Consider the following 14,658-nt stretch of genomic DNA (forward strand, 5'->3'; position numbering starts at 1 on the left):
TTACATTGCCAGTAAGAATCAATGGTGATGTTAGAATCTGGACAGATCCTATGAGTGCCCAGGACAACTTAGCCCTAGAAGGCAGAAAAACACTACAGCTTCCATCAATTCTTCCAGCAGCAGGCTCTGGAAGAAAAAGAGGAATTTTATAAATCGGCATTCAGTCAGAATTTCCTTCATTCCTAGATGTGAAAGTAAACCAAACATAAATTTAAATGCAACCAACTAAGATAACATTCAGTCTAGATGTACCTCAGTCTCAAGTTTTGTACTGGTTTCAGATTCAATATGGAATCCACAAGGAAGGAGGTCAGATAACAGGAATGATCAGAAAGCTAGACCACAGTCTACCAAGTAGCCCATTTCTTGTGACCACCTTGCATCTACCGCTGCTGAGCTTCTTGCAAAGATTTCTGGACTAGGTGGACTTTAGTCTGATCTTTCAAGGATAACTTGGTAGATAACTTGTTTTTAAATTATTTTAATGTTTTGATTTTGTTTGAATCTGTGTTGTTTTGTTGTAAACTACCCAAAGATGTGAGTTTTGAGTAGTATATACGTATGATAAATACATAATTAATAAACATTAAACTATTTATATTTATGCCTTAATTATTGAGAGCCTGTGTTTCCTCTTTCCTTGTGAACGGAAAACAGATTGGTGGTACAAATAAAAACATAAATAAAAAGGAAACCATGCAAAACTAAAGTCAGCCCATCCTTGAAATAATGTGTCCAGTGAAACCTCAGCAGTCATGATTCTAGACACACACAGACTTCAGCTTGTTTGTGTTGATCCCATGCTCATTGCTGTGACTGACTATGAAACCAATGTGGACTGCTTCCATAATGGTCATAACTGGCTTCTGATAGTCAGCACTGGGGAAAGATGTATGTGCCTCCTCCTAGGATGCTTCCATTACTTCTGACTTTGCATTATAGGTTTGAATCAAGGGCACTGGAAACTACTGTGAAGTCAATGTCTCTGGAAGACAAATTATAAACCTTGGCTGTGTGGTACAGAGGAAGAAAGTTGTGCCTAATGCCCTCCAAATTTATATTTATGTGCAAATGTCTGTGTGCCCCGTGCCAGAAATGCCCTTTAATTGTGTACCTCCTACAGGTTAAAAAAGCTCATGAGGAAAGCATCAGTCTCTCAGCTACTGGATTCTTCAAGTAAGGAATCCATTATCATTTTCTAAATGGTTGTCTTTGGGTATCACAGCTGATGGGTTGACATTATGATATGAAATCAGTCCCAGGCCCTGGACTCTCCCTGAACTTTAATGCCAAGTATATGTGAGCACAAGGGACTATGCTGTTTTCCTTGGAACCCATTATGTGTACTGTCAGGGGGGAAATGTTAGTGGGGGTTTTCCTTGGATGTCCAGTTCAGTATTATTAAATGGGAGCCTGTGAAACTCAAAGCTGTAATAGATCAGCTGGGTCAGTTCTTGTAGGGAGAGGAGTTGGTACTAGAGGCCCCAGAACTCCAGAACTGGGGTGTGGTAGATTTCCATTGCCATAATTAAAGGGCCAGGTGTAAAAACAGAGACTGCCATTCTACAGGAGAAATTCAGCATGGGATGCCAAACCAAAGCGAAAACATTCAGCAAGTCTCATCAGCAGTACTATGTGTTTGGGCCAGAGGCTGCGGCAGATCAGATGTTACTCCAGCAAAAGCCAGGGCTCTGCTGAACCCTTAATAGAGCACACCAGGAAACCTCCTGTTGTGCCACTGGTAGCCCATGCTCCCATCAGGTTCATTTCTCGATTTTCCACCCTATGCTAGAGCAGCATGGAACATTCTGTTTGTAGTTTTTACCGTTCCTGTTGAGAATGTCATTGAACATCTAGCATCTAAAGGACTCTATTTTTCCACTCCTTAGAGGATATGTTACATATATGGACTGGAAGAAAGAAGAAGGTCATGCATTTCCATACTATGTGTTTGGTGCCGCTTGTTCTGAGGTTGAGATTGACTGCCTCACAGGTGATCACAAGGTAAAAAGTGAGCACTTAATACTTCTTTAGCAGTATATAGACTAATGGAAGGTTCAGGGCTCCTTTTCATCCTGAGTTTGGGTGTGAGCTATTCCTTCATCTTGAGAATTTTGTCACCAGACCTTTTGAGGGCTGATCATATGGCTGAGTTTTTAAAAGGACTAGTTTGGAATATAAGCAAAGAATGCATGCACTTAAGATGCCTACGTAGATGTAGATGTAGCTTCTAGGAGGCTAGAACTAAGTATATCCTAGAGCATTCTGCTTGTGCTGTTAACTGGAACCAGACACTGCTGTCATGATCATGTTTCTGCCCTGGACACACCATAGTTGAACTAGATGTGGGATGTTGCTTGAAATTTGATTTGTCCAGTTCTAACTCTGGACTGCCTTGGACGCAAACCATGGAGCTTCCAAATGAGAAGAGAGTGAGTAGCTGAACATCAACATCAAAATATTAGGCTTTTAACTGTTCTCTGCAGCTTGATCCCACCAGCAGGAGAAGTGGGCTGATGGCCATATTCACGGACCTTCACAAGCAAAAGTTCAAAAGGATGAACCTTTTCCAGCTCAGATATCTTGAAATGTTCTTATGAGTGTTAAAATCAATTTGCAGAATTTGTGTTTCATGCATGATGTTTATATTATGGGTTCAGGAGTCCATTGTCTTCACCTTTCTCTTAGCTTTTTGTAAAAATATATACTGATAATAGCTTATTTGTGTGACAGAACATCCGGACGGACATTGTCATGGATGCCTGTTTCAGCATCAATCCAGCTATTGACATAGGACAGGTATGTACCAGGAGTTCTCAACTCATAATCATATAACTGCAAGTAAATGTCTCAGGACTCTTCCAGTGTTCAAAAAGTATGCATTTTATTCTTGACCTGCTCTGCTAGTGTCTGCAGTGCAATATCCTACCCTTGCCCAATGGGTGGGGAAGAAGCCTTACTCCCCCTGACTGAGGGGACAGACATCCAGGAATAAGTCTGGTATTTCACATTTGGGAGACAGTTTGCAATGATGGTGAGGATAAAAGAAATGTCTTCTATACTGGAACTTTCTTTTAATAGCCCTCTCTTAATTAGCCAATGAGTTGCATGCATTATGTATAATATTTATTACACACTGAAGCAATTTGTGCCAGATGTATGGCTGATTAACATAAAGTGAAACAGTCCTAGCTATTTCAAGGGATTTGCTGCTTCCTCCAAGTCCTGTTGCAAAATGAAAACCTGACAGCCTCCTTAGAAATAGCTAGATTTTCCCCTCAATCCCAGTTCATTGTTAGTGTAATTATACTTAGCAGAGAGAGGGGATATATAGGCAAAAAGACATTTCAGTGCAAATGAAGAGATTATTATAGGGGGAAATGCTGGTAAGACGGCACCATCAACTGGAAGTGTAACAGTGAAAGTGTGCAGAACTACAGTTGTCTTGCAATAGGCTCATCTGCTCAATGGGTCACTGTACACAAAACCCCACCTCGCAAAAAAGAAGAGTAGCACTAAGGTGGTCTGTGCCTGTGGAGATTACACTACTATTCCATTTCCCAAGCAGTCATTTTTTCTGTGGTCTGAGAACATGTGGATGGAATGCAAGGAAAATACAGGATAGCAATGTTGTGTTCACATCATCATATAGATGCTTCACAAAAAACCACATGAACAAACACTGGGCACTCTGGAGTAAATGTCTCATCTAGAAATCCGCCTGCAAATCCTTTTTAGCCTACTTTCCCTTTTTAGTTTATTTTATGAGATCACCCGGCATTCCGTGCGTGTATTTGTGTGTGTGTTCCTATCAACTTCATAGGAACATAGGAAACTGCCATATACTGAGTCAGACCATTGGTCTATCTAGCTTAGTATTGCCTTCACAGACTGGCAGCAGCTTCTCCAAGGTTGCAGGCAGGAATCTCTCTCAGCCCTATCTTGGAGACGCTGCCAGGGAGGGAACTTGAAACCTTCTGCTCTTCCCAGAGCGGCTTCATCCTCGGAGGGGAATATCATGTGCTCACACATCAAGTCTCCCATTCATATGCATCCAGGGCAGACCCTGCTTAGCTATGGGGACAAGTCATGCCTGCTACCACAAGACCAGCTCTCCTCTTCGCAATGCCTGAACCAATATGAACCAAATCGGGTACAGTTGTAGGGTCACATAGAGACACCTCAACGGCATAGTTCATGATGATGTCATCCACCCCAGTTCAAGACTGCAGACACATAGACGTTTGAGGCACAAGTGGGCTAACTTGTGAACCATCCAACTGAACCAAATTTGCTACAGCTGTAGGGACACATAGAGACACCTCAGTGGTGTTTTTTGTGATGAAGTATAGTTTATAATGATGTAATCCACCCTGATTCAAGATGGTGGACACGTGAACATTTGAGGTGCAAGTGGGAACCGATTTGGATCAAATTTGATACAGTTGTAGGGAAACCTCAAATGCATAGTTCATGATGATGTCATCCACCCCAATTCAAGATGGCAGATGCATGGATGTTTGATGTGCAAGTGAGCTAACCTGTGAACTACCTAATCAATTTGGACCAAATTTAGTCCCGTTGTAGTGATAGTGAAAGGAAAGATTAGTTCTTACTAGAACAACTTGTCAATAATAATAGTGTAACCTATTTGCATACTGTATAATGAGAATGTGGGATAGACTTGCTATGCGGGGATAACTGTACTGTTGGGTTTTTTGTTTTGTTTTTCATTTTAAAGCAACCTGGATAGATGTGTGCTTCCGTGAATCCTGTTAGAACATTCAGTGAACAAACACGAAACAAGTGGTTTAGATTTAGAAAATTCAGGGCAGTGTTGCAGATGAGAGAGAAGGCAAATCTTGCTGGTATTTACCATTTCATTAACTTTGAGAATATCTAGATAAGTGCTTCTGTGATGGAGTTGGACAATGGAGTAACACACAGCTTCCAAAGGATAAAAAAGTTAAAAGCTGCTGGTGTTGGTGAGAAAATATATTTCACAAAATGATACAGCTATAGAGAAGGAGTTGCATTGTTGTAGTGTACACAAGAAAATGAGAAACCAAGTATGCATTTACTGCATGAAAAATTGAATTTTGTGGAAAGATCCTAAAGTTTGACAAGTCCCAGAATTGGTAGGATAGCTAAGGAGGAGTTGCTAACCCCAGGACATAAGCCAATGTGGTGTAGTGGTTGGAGTGTTGGACTAGAATTGAGGAGACCCTAGTTCAAAACTCTAGTCAGCCATGAAACTCACTGGGTGACTCTGGGCCAGTCACTTACTTTTTGACAAGTTCCAGGCCAGGTTAGGACAACTAAGGAGGAGTTGCTAACCTAGGCACCTACTGCACAAGGTTGTTATGAGGATAAACATATCTATATACAGTACCCATCTCTGGGCTACTTGGAAGAAGAGCAGGATACAGTTGTAGTAAAGAAGTAATGTGGGGTTGACTTGTCATACCAATATTCTTGGTGTGGTGCCATAATGCCTGCCCTGCCTTAAATATCAGTGGATTCTCATAGGTCACAAGGAGAACCTATTGATAAAGGATATCAATGTACAGGAAGAACATTTTAGCCCTATATTTCATTACCAACTGAGAATTAACACTTTGCAGTTAATGGGAAAGGATTAGTTTAAGGTGTGATTACAAAAGCTTAATTTCTTAATATAACACTTTAGATATTAAAAACATAAATGATGTTTTTATGCTCTCAGATTGAAGGTGGCTTTATTCAGGGACTTGGACTCTATACCATGGAAGAAATAAAATTCTCTCCAGAGGGAAAGCAGTACACACTTGGTCCAGATACGTATAAAATTCCTGCTGTCTGCGATGTCCCAGAACAGTTTAGAATCTACTTGTTGCCAAACTCAAGAAATCCAATTGCAATCTACTCTTCAAAGGTAAACAAATGAGATATGCAAATAACACATTAGAGTGTTGCATACTGATTAGTTGCTACTACTCTGCAGAAAGTGCAGGTGGGCCACTGTGATAAACAGGATGCTGGACTGGATGGGCCTTGGGCCTAATCCAGCAAGGCTGTTCTTATAAGATAGTTACTATTAAAAAGAAATCTTCTGCAGGTATTAGGAATATCTATAGAAACAAAGGACGCTTGTACAAGTTACTACTTCCCTCTTATGTTTGCACACTGCAGTAACACTTAAAGATCTCAAGTTATTTTTGTCATCTAAAGATCTCAAGTTATTTTGTCTGTCTGGACATGTGATCTGCAATCTCCTGAACTTTGATGTTGCATAATCACGATTAAAATGGGGATTGAATGGAACACTTCTTTAAAAATTTCTAAACAGAGGTTCACTTGGGGTCTGATCACATGTTTGACCCATTTGTGGAATGAAAGCTTACATGCCCATCTAGCACACAACCCCAACTAGCACAAGGTGACTAAAGAGTGCCTTGTATATAAATTCACCCTCAGGACCAACTAGATGTCACACAGTAACTGCCAGACACTGCCACTATGTGTTTACTTCTCCCCTTCTCTTTTGTAAGGTCTAATACCACTTAACTTGTATAATGACATCACAACTTACCTTGTTTCCTCACCCTTATTCCACAAAATTGGCTGCTACTGGTGTGGGGGTGGAGATATGTGTTATGTCATGATGTCACAAGCTGTACTTAGTAGACTAGAAAGGAGTAGGGGGTATCTGATAATATATGCTATTAATGCTGCTAGTTGGGTGTTGGGGGCTATATTGATAGTGAATATTAGTACCCTGATATTCCTGAACACTGAAGGGGTGGTGGTAAGTATATAGCTTCCAAATATTTTTATAAAAGGTTTATAAAATGACACAGGTGTGCTGAGAGAGGAGGTTGGGATTGTGTAACTTTGCTACACTTGTAGTGGAGTGTGATCCAGGGTGGAGCTATATAACAGAGTTTAATTAATTCGAGTAATTAAATTAATTAATTAATTTAAGTGTTGTTTTTTAAATCTCGGATGCTGTGGATTGGGAGGTATATTACATCTTCTAAAAAATAAATAAAAACATGGCATGTGTTTTACATGAGGGGGCACATGTCTTACATGTAAAACATGGCACATCTGTTGCATGAGGGGGGAAGCACATCTGTTATACCAAAAAAAAAAAGGATTTGTGAAAAAGTCATTGTAGGTGAAGATTCTATTTGGGACCAAGAAAGAAAATTCACTTTGGTCTAATATGCAGATTACAATATTTGGCTCTGGTGAAACTTTAGCTTTGAAGACTATTTTAATTATTTTTAATGGTGGCGTTACAACTGGATCTACACCAGTCTTTATAGCGAGAACAATTTATCAGCATTCACAGATTATGCTGCTGAGGGAGACAGTACCACATACAGTAATATTCCCTTCAGCCTTGAGCAGCGTGCTGTGAATACCATTAAGGGTAAAATAATAACTCAGAAATAATTCTTAGAAATTAACGAGAACAATATTCTGTAGCCTATATTGTGGTGTGGGAAGAAAACAGTTCCCTCTACCTGTATTAATTCTACAGTACAGGAAAAAGAAAGTTGCTCCTTCCAGATGGAGGAAAATGCAAATGTGATTCATTCAGGAGCTATAACACCACCAAAAAAACTCCTAGTTTTTGAACATCTTGGTGTCAGGCTGAGTGGGCCAAATCCTCCGCTGGACTAAATCCAAACGGTTGCACAACTTTAAGTACTGCTGGGCCAAAAACCTAACAGCTGTGGATGTTTCCTCTTCTTTCTAATACAGCTTTATTTCCCCTCATTTTCCACCAGGGTATGGGGGAAGCTGGGGTATTCCTGGCATCCTCTGTGTTTTTTGCTATAAGAGATGCAGTGGCCGCTGCCCGGAAGGAAAGAGGATTAAACCATGCTTTCATACTGGACAGTCCCCTGAATGTAGAGAGGATCCGCCTGGCCTGTGCTGATCACTTTACAGAGATGGTAAGCACATTCTAAAAATATTTTCCCCCTTTGCTCTGCCCTGCAAAAGGCAAATAATCGAAGGGCCCGGCGTCACTCAGCAAGTCAATGATAAGGAACAAACAGCAGGCGGTGTTTGTTCATGATACGTCTAGGATGTTTTGGGTGGCTGTGTGACTTTGCAGCAGAGCTGGTGTAGCGCAGTGGCTCAGAGTAGGAGGGAGGAGGGGAGTGTAGTGGCTCAGTTAGGAAATCTTCAGTTGAAATTTTACCTCAGCCATGAACTCACAGTGCTATGTCACGATCTCTCAGCCTGTTTTAGGGATTGCTGAGACAATGAGGCGATTCTCACGACCAGCCGAAACCGGGTTAAGGGAGCCCAGCAGGGCCGGATTAACATAGTAGCAAATGTAGCATTTGCTATGGGGCCCGCATGGGCCTCGCACGCCTAGCTTGAACGTCTGGCCCTTCTTTCTGCTCTCTATTTGGTGCTCTCTGCTGACTCTCCTCATTGCCTGCTGCTGCCCATTCTCATCTCCGCATCGCTTGAGGCTTTTAAGCAAGGTCTTCCTGGCACCATGGTGTTGATTGGGTTATCTATTATGTTAAGCAGCCCAGGAGGGAGTAGTAAGAACAACAATAGGAACAGATAGCTTGCAAAGGGGTCTCAAAGATAACTTAATCGCCAGGGAGTTGGTCCTTATTTGTTTAAACTGTAAAGTTTTAAAAAACATACACACAGAGAGAGCAAAAGAAATAAAAGTAGTTTAGATTAAAAAACAACCAACTATTAATGCCGGGCGGAAGAAAGGAAGCTAAGGAAGATGCTAGTTGAATGTTGCCAGCGTTTTCCGACTGACTGGGAGAGGGTAAAGATAAACAATGAGAATGTGTACCTTTAAGAGGAAAAAGAAAGCTGGAAGTAACTCAGATGCGCAGCAAGGGGAGTCTCAAAGTTTAGTGGATCAATTGAGGGGAGCTTATATCACGGTCTTGTTGGGTAAGGTCACTTATATCTTCCTTTAGTATCTAGTGCTGTTGGGAGGGAATTTGTGATCATTGCTTTTCAAAGAACTGCCAAATTTAAGGTGAGCTCCTTTCCTCTCCTCTAGAACTGAAATAACTACTGCTGCGTTGCCAACTTCATTAGCTTTACATTGGGATGCCCATTGAAATTGTCCAAAGATAAATGGAGGCTGCAAACCTAAACACACTTACTAGAAAGTAAGGCTCATTGAGTTCAGTGGGACTTCTGAGTAAACATGCTTAGGGTTGCACTGAATGATTTGTGCATTTCCTCCTTTTAATATTAAGCATGTTAGTGTAATTTAGACTGAAAGAGGCTGTGCCTCCTGCCAAAAGATTGTCTTTTGGATACTTCTGTTTTCATGGAAGTTGCTAATGCACCTCATCATAATCACATTCATTTGCAATGCATCAACTATTTTAAATATACATCTGCTTTCCTGTCAGGCTTGCACAAGAGGTTAAACATATATTCTTAATATTGTCAAATGGCCCTTTTAATGTGATGGCTGCTGGGATCCAATATGTTCTGCACACATTGGAATCAAACATCCACTGTTGTGTGCCAAAATTGCTAATGGGTCCAGATTTCTCAAAGTACAGAATTCCTGAGAACCTTTTAATTTAAACATTCAGAGTTTTGTTCCCCACCCCCTTTCTCTTTGTGAAAATAACTCCAAAGGAGAACCCATGGTCAGGAGTCACAAAAGTGTGTGTGGGGTGTGTGTGTGGATGTTTTGCAACGTTTGTTGACTGGCTGGCTTAGCTGAGTGGAGGCATGGGGTGGTTGGTGGGGGGGCACTAGGCAAATGAAAAAATTGAATTACTTTACTATGCAAGTAAATAATTTATGTTTTAATATTTATGTGCTTTTTTAAAAAATTTGGGGCCCCTTCATAACATATGCTACAGGCCCCACACTAGCTTAATCCGGCCCTGGAGCCCAGCGCAGTTTCGGCTGGTCGTGTGCTGCAACGGGAGTTGCATGGCTCCCGGTGGCAAGCCCGCTTAAATGCCCCCCCCCTTAAACTAGGTTAGGGGAGAGCGTGCTCTGCTAACCTCATTTTTCTGATCATGTGTCACCATGGTATGGGTCCACACTGCAGCAACTCACAAGTAGCCTCCCGACTGGGAGGGCAACAACAAGCCTCCCAGTGTCAGGAGGCTCCTCACAAGGCACCGCGCACTTGGAGCCCCCCGATCCCCCCCCCGCCCCAATCAGTCCCATGACAGAGCCCGTGATCACCTGAGCGGCCGATCCGGCTGCCCAAGGAGGGCTCCTTGCTCATCTGCAGGGAGGGCAGGTCAGGTCCGCTCTCCCCGCAAACCCCCTTTAGGCTCTTCATACGGATCATGTGTAGCGCCTCAATGTGTTTTGAAAGTGGCTTTATAAACTTCATCATTAATTAGTATTTCCTTCTAAAAGATCTGAATTTCAGGCTGGGGCAGAATGAAAATCCCCTCCAGCTCTCTCTAGTCTTCCCTGTAGTCCAAGGTGTTGCTGTTCAGGTCAGTCAGATCTAGCATCTCAGAATTTGGGGACCACATCACTATCACTTCCCCTGTCACTAGGGCAGTAAGGTTTCATAGGGAAGGCAAAGAGAATGTGGTAGAAGAGGAGGAGGATGAACAGCAGAGTTCAGTAAACTGACAATAAAGAAAAATCAAGCCATTTATCTTAAGAGCATTTCTTGTGGTCATTTTTATACCTCATAAAACCAAACATATATTTTATCTTGAAGGATCACATATTGTTTGAGACACCCTGATGTAGCGATGTAGTATACAGTATACATATGTATTGCCATATCACACAGCTTTTGATATACACTGGCATTTTCTTTAAATAGAAGTGTTACTATTTGAGAAGCTAATGACTTTGGATTTCCATTAACAGTGAATGTTCTTGAACTTAATATTACAAAATCTCCTTTTAATATAATTTCTCTCTCTCTCTCTCTCTCTTGTTTTTAGATTCCAAAGGACAAGCCTGGGACCTTTAAGCCATGGGCTATTAATGTAGATTAATATTCTATTAGGAGCCAGCGTAGTGTAGTGGTTAGAGTGCTGGACTAGGGCCGGGGGAGACCCAAGTTCAAATCCCCATTCAGCCATAATACTAGCTGGGTGACTCTGGGCCAGTCACTTCTCTCTCAGCCTAACCTACTTCACAGGGTTGTTGTGAGGAGAAACTTAAGTATGTAGTACACCGCTCTGGGCTCCTTGAAGGAAGAGCGGGATATAAATGCAAAATAATAATAATAATAATAATAATATTTTCCTCCATACATACGTGATTGCTTTAGTAGATCACTGGTCTATGCTTCTAAACCTAATCAAATAAACGATTAACAAATCACACCTAGAACATCATTGAACAAAGGTGTTCATTTCAGCTCTACTGGACTGATGTAAACTATATATATTTTAAAATGATTTGCTAGGATACATTGTTATATCATTATAAACCCTGAGTAACCCATGAATTTCACCTGGGTGTAGGAATGTGCAAAGGGTAAGATAATACCAAACCACAATGGCCGTGGAAGGATCATTAAGCCAACTGCAACCTTCATTTTCACTTTGTGTTGGGCTTCCCAAAAGGTTTAGAGTGGCATGTGAGAAATTCCCACTTCTTTTAATCTTCTCGGCAATCCAGAACAAGTGAGAGATCCCACCTCCTTTTCTTCAGAATTCTTGGAAGAAAGGGTTCTCCTGTTGGGTTGGGCTTGGGACCAAGTTATCATGGCAGGTGGGAAGGAAAGAAAGGACTAAATCAATGCACAGGCAGAGGAGAACATATTTAAGCACTCAGTCCACAAACTCTATCCTCTCTGCTCCTTGCTAGGTAAGCAGGCTCTTTGTTGGATATTGTCCATGGACAAACCCCGCCACACACACACTGCACAAAAATATACTAGAGTCAGCCTTGCCAGGAAAATCTCAACTAATTTTCCATGTTTAAGATTATTTGTTTGAGTGCACTTGTTTGAGTGCATTTACAAATGTTTGGTACACAGCCCCTAGCTAGATAGTAAGGGTGCAGCCACTAGGCAAGAATGAGTACGGAAATCTCATAAACAGAAAAATGACCAAGTGGTACGTGCTTTATAGATTCTGGTACATAAGCTTTATAACTTTATAAAGTTCTCATCAATCCCTGTTGGAATGGAATAAAGACATGTGCTGCATACAATACAAGTGAACATAGGAACATAGGAAACTGCCATATACTGAGTCAGACCATTGGTCTATCTAGCTCAGTATCGTCTTCACAGACTGGCAGCGGCTTCTCCAAGGTTGCAGGCAGGAATCTCTCTCAGCCCTATCTTGGAGAAGCCAGGGAGGGAATTTGAAACCTTCTGCTCTTCCCAGAGCGGCTTCATCCCCTGAGGGGAATATCTTGCAGTGCTCACACATCAAGTCTCCCATTCATATGCAACCAGGGCAGACACTGCTTAGCTATGGGGACAAGTCATGCTTGCTACCACAAGACCAGCTCTCCTCTCCTATTGGTAGCCAAAGCAATTGCTTTAAAACAGGCATAAAATGGTCTCTCCATAACACCCCAGAGACCAATCTTGCTGCTGCATTTTGAACCAATGGAAGTTTGCAAACAACATACAAAGGCAACCCCAGGTAGAACACATTGCAGTATTCAAGCCTAGAGATTACCAGGCTCTTACCTCTTGCCTCCCCCGTCCCACTACAGTGTGCCTTTCCTCCACTCCAGGGGAGTGTGCTCTGTACAGGTGCTGCCCACCACAGCTCCTCTGTCTCCACCCTTCTTTTTTCGGAAGTGGGGGAGAGGAGGGGGTGGCCAGAAAGTCTCTGCTCCACTCTCCTCAACTATATCTTCTGGAAGGGCATGGGGAGGTGAGATGGGAACTCTTATCTACATTAAAAACATGTATATCCTTCCAGGTGTGAATTCTTTCATCTTGTGTAAGATGGTAGCTAGGATTGAAGCTCTTTCCACATTATAGGCATTTGTATCGGTTTTCTCCTTGATGACTTCCTTGGTGTTTTGCAAGGACTGATCTCTGACTTAAGCTTTTTCCACATTCCAGGCATTTACATGGTTTCTCTCCTGTGTGAATTCCTTGGTGATTCTTAAGATTTGAGCTACGAATGAAGTTCTTTAATTCCTGCGTGAATTTCTTGGTGTTTCTTAAGCACTGGCCAGGGATGTAGCTATAACTGAGCAGATGAGTTCAAAGAACCCAGGGGCCCCCAGCTCTACTCCTCCCTATTTTATTCATCATCTCCAAGGGGCCACCAGGAGAGGGGTGAACACATGCCCCCTCTCCCCTAGCTATGCCCCTGGCGGCTGGCTTTGAGGAAATGGTGGTGGCAATTTACCTTTCAAGCAACTTGTAGCATGTTGTATGTGGGATGTCTTTTGCTGGAGATCAAAAATGGCCATTAACAGAACATGGTCAACTTGGAGAGGCAGAACTTCCACTGTAGCATTTTTAATTATTATTTGACAACCATGACTGTTTAAGATGAATGTGTGATTATTTGAGGTGATTTATAATATGAGCACTGTTAGCAAAGCAAAATGAATTCACATGCAACATTTGTTTTTTTCATGTAATTATTCTGCTGTCAGCATATAGACATAGATGTACTTGTGTGGTATTGCAGTGGAAATCTGTATGAGATGGTGAAATACAATAAAGATTAAGTCAACAGTTATTATTAGAGACTTGCAATTCATTACATATCATTTTCTGCCCCTAATGAAATGTGAATATCATATTATGGGGTGTTTAGCACCACCCCATTGTGCAATATACAATGGATATGTCACAGAGTTGTCACCCTAAAATCCAGAGAGAATTTCACTTTCTCTTCCTTGTTCTCCACAATCCCAGTGAATGAGCAGCCTGTGTTTGCTCAAGTGAAAGCTGGGGCCTGACCTTTCTTGGGGGGCGGGGGAGGCAACCAAAGTTAAACTTTACCTAAGGTGCTAAAAACCCTCAGATCAGCCCCATTTTCCACACTGAAAAACCAAAGCACCAGTGCTAATGCTGCTGCCCACTAGAAATATAAGCAAGCCAAATATAAGCTGCACTTTTCTCCAGCTGCTGCTAGGGCCCTGCTAGAGAAACATCCTCACAGCTCCAGACCCAAAAGGCTCCTGGGAGATCAGGAGACTACGGCTCTCAGTCTAGTTTGCTGCCGACTGGACAGAATAGCTGCCTATCAAGCTAATCTGACTTCTGATTGGCCCAAAGTCTTGAGTGTCAATGCCTCTAATAGGAAAACACAGCAAAGGAAAGATGCACGTTTGGATTGGCACTGGGGGAGACTAGATATGCATTTGGGGCACTGCCAAATGATGCAAGCCACTCCAGTTAGAGTATTCTAGGGAAATGCTTGGACAAGAAGCCTTTAAAGGTATTTTTAGGGAGTGTTTAAAGGCAAGAAGCTGGAGAGAGCTCCCTCTGTTGGTAAGTGGTGGAAGCGCAAGAGAAAAAGGAAGCAGCATGCAAGTGAGAGGGAGCAAAGTACAGATGGTATGTTTGGGGGGCAGAAATGGGGTGCTGGCAAGAGATGAGGGCACTGAGGGGCCTCCCCTGTTTCTCTTGATTTTTATCAGAGATGGAGACATGATCTTTGGTGATACGCAGTTTCAGAGCAATGCACTATGATGCATTTTGGGATTATGACTGAATGAATGGAAATCTGTATGATGTTA

General features: G+C 42.0%; 1 protein-coding gene across 1 annotated transcript in view; it reads left to right on the forward strand.

The window, feature by feature from the left end:
• LOC128330392 (aldehyde oxidase 2-like) overlaps positions 1-13,652 on the forward strand; it is a 69,658-nt gene extending 56,006 nt beyond the window's left edge. The window contains 6 exon segments of the mRNA XM_053263615.1: positions 1,124-1,205; positions 1,922-2,004; positions 2,734-2,799; positions 5,726-5,914; positions 7,779-7,946; positions 10,926-13,652. Coding sequence (XP_053119590.1) covers positions 1,124-1,205; positions 1,922-2,004; positions 2,734-2,799; positions 5,726-5,914; positions 7,779-7,946; positions 10,926-10,979 — 642 coding nt within the window. The 3' untranslated portion in view covers positions 10,980-13,652.
• The last annotated feature ends 1,006 nt before the right edge of the window (positions 13,653-14,658 follow it).

The sequence above is a fragment of the Hemicordylus capensis genome, chromosome 1, assembly GCF_027244095.1.
Source record: "Hemicordylus capensis ecotype Gifberg chromosome 1, rHemCap1.1.pri, whole genome shotgun sequence".
NCBI classification, from domain to species: Eukaryota; Metazoa; Chordata; class Lepidosauria; order Squamata; family Cordylidae; genus Hemicordylus; species Hemicordylus capensis.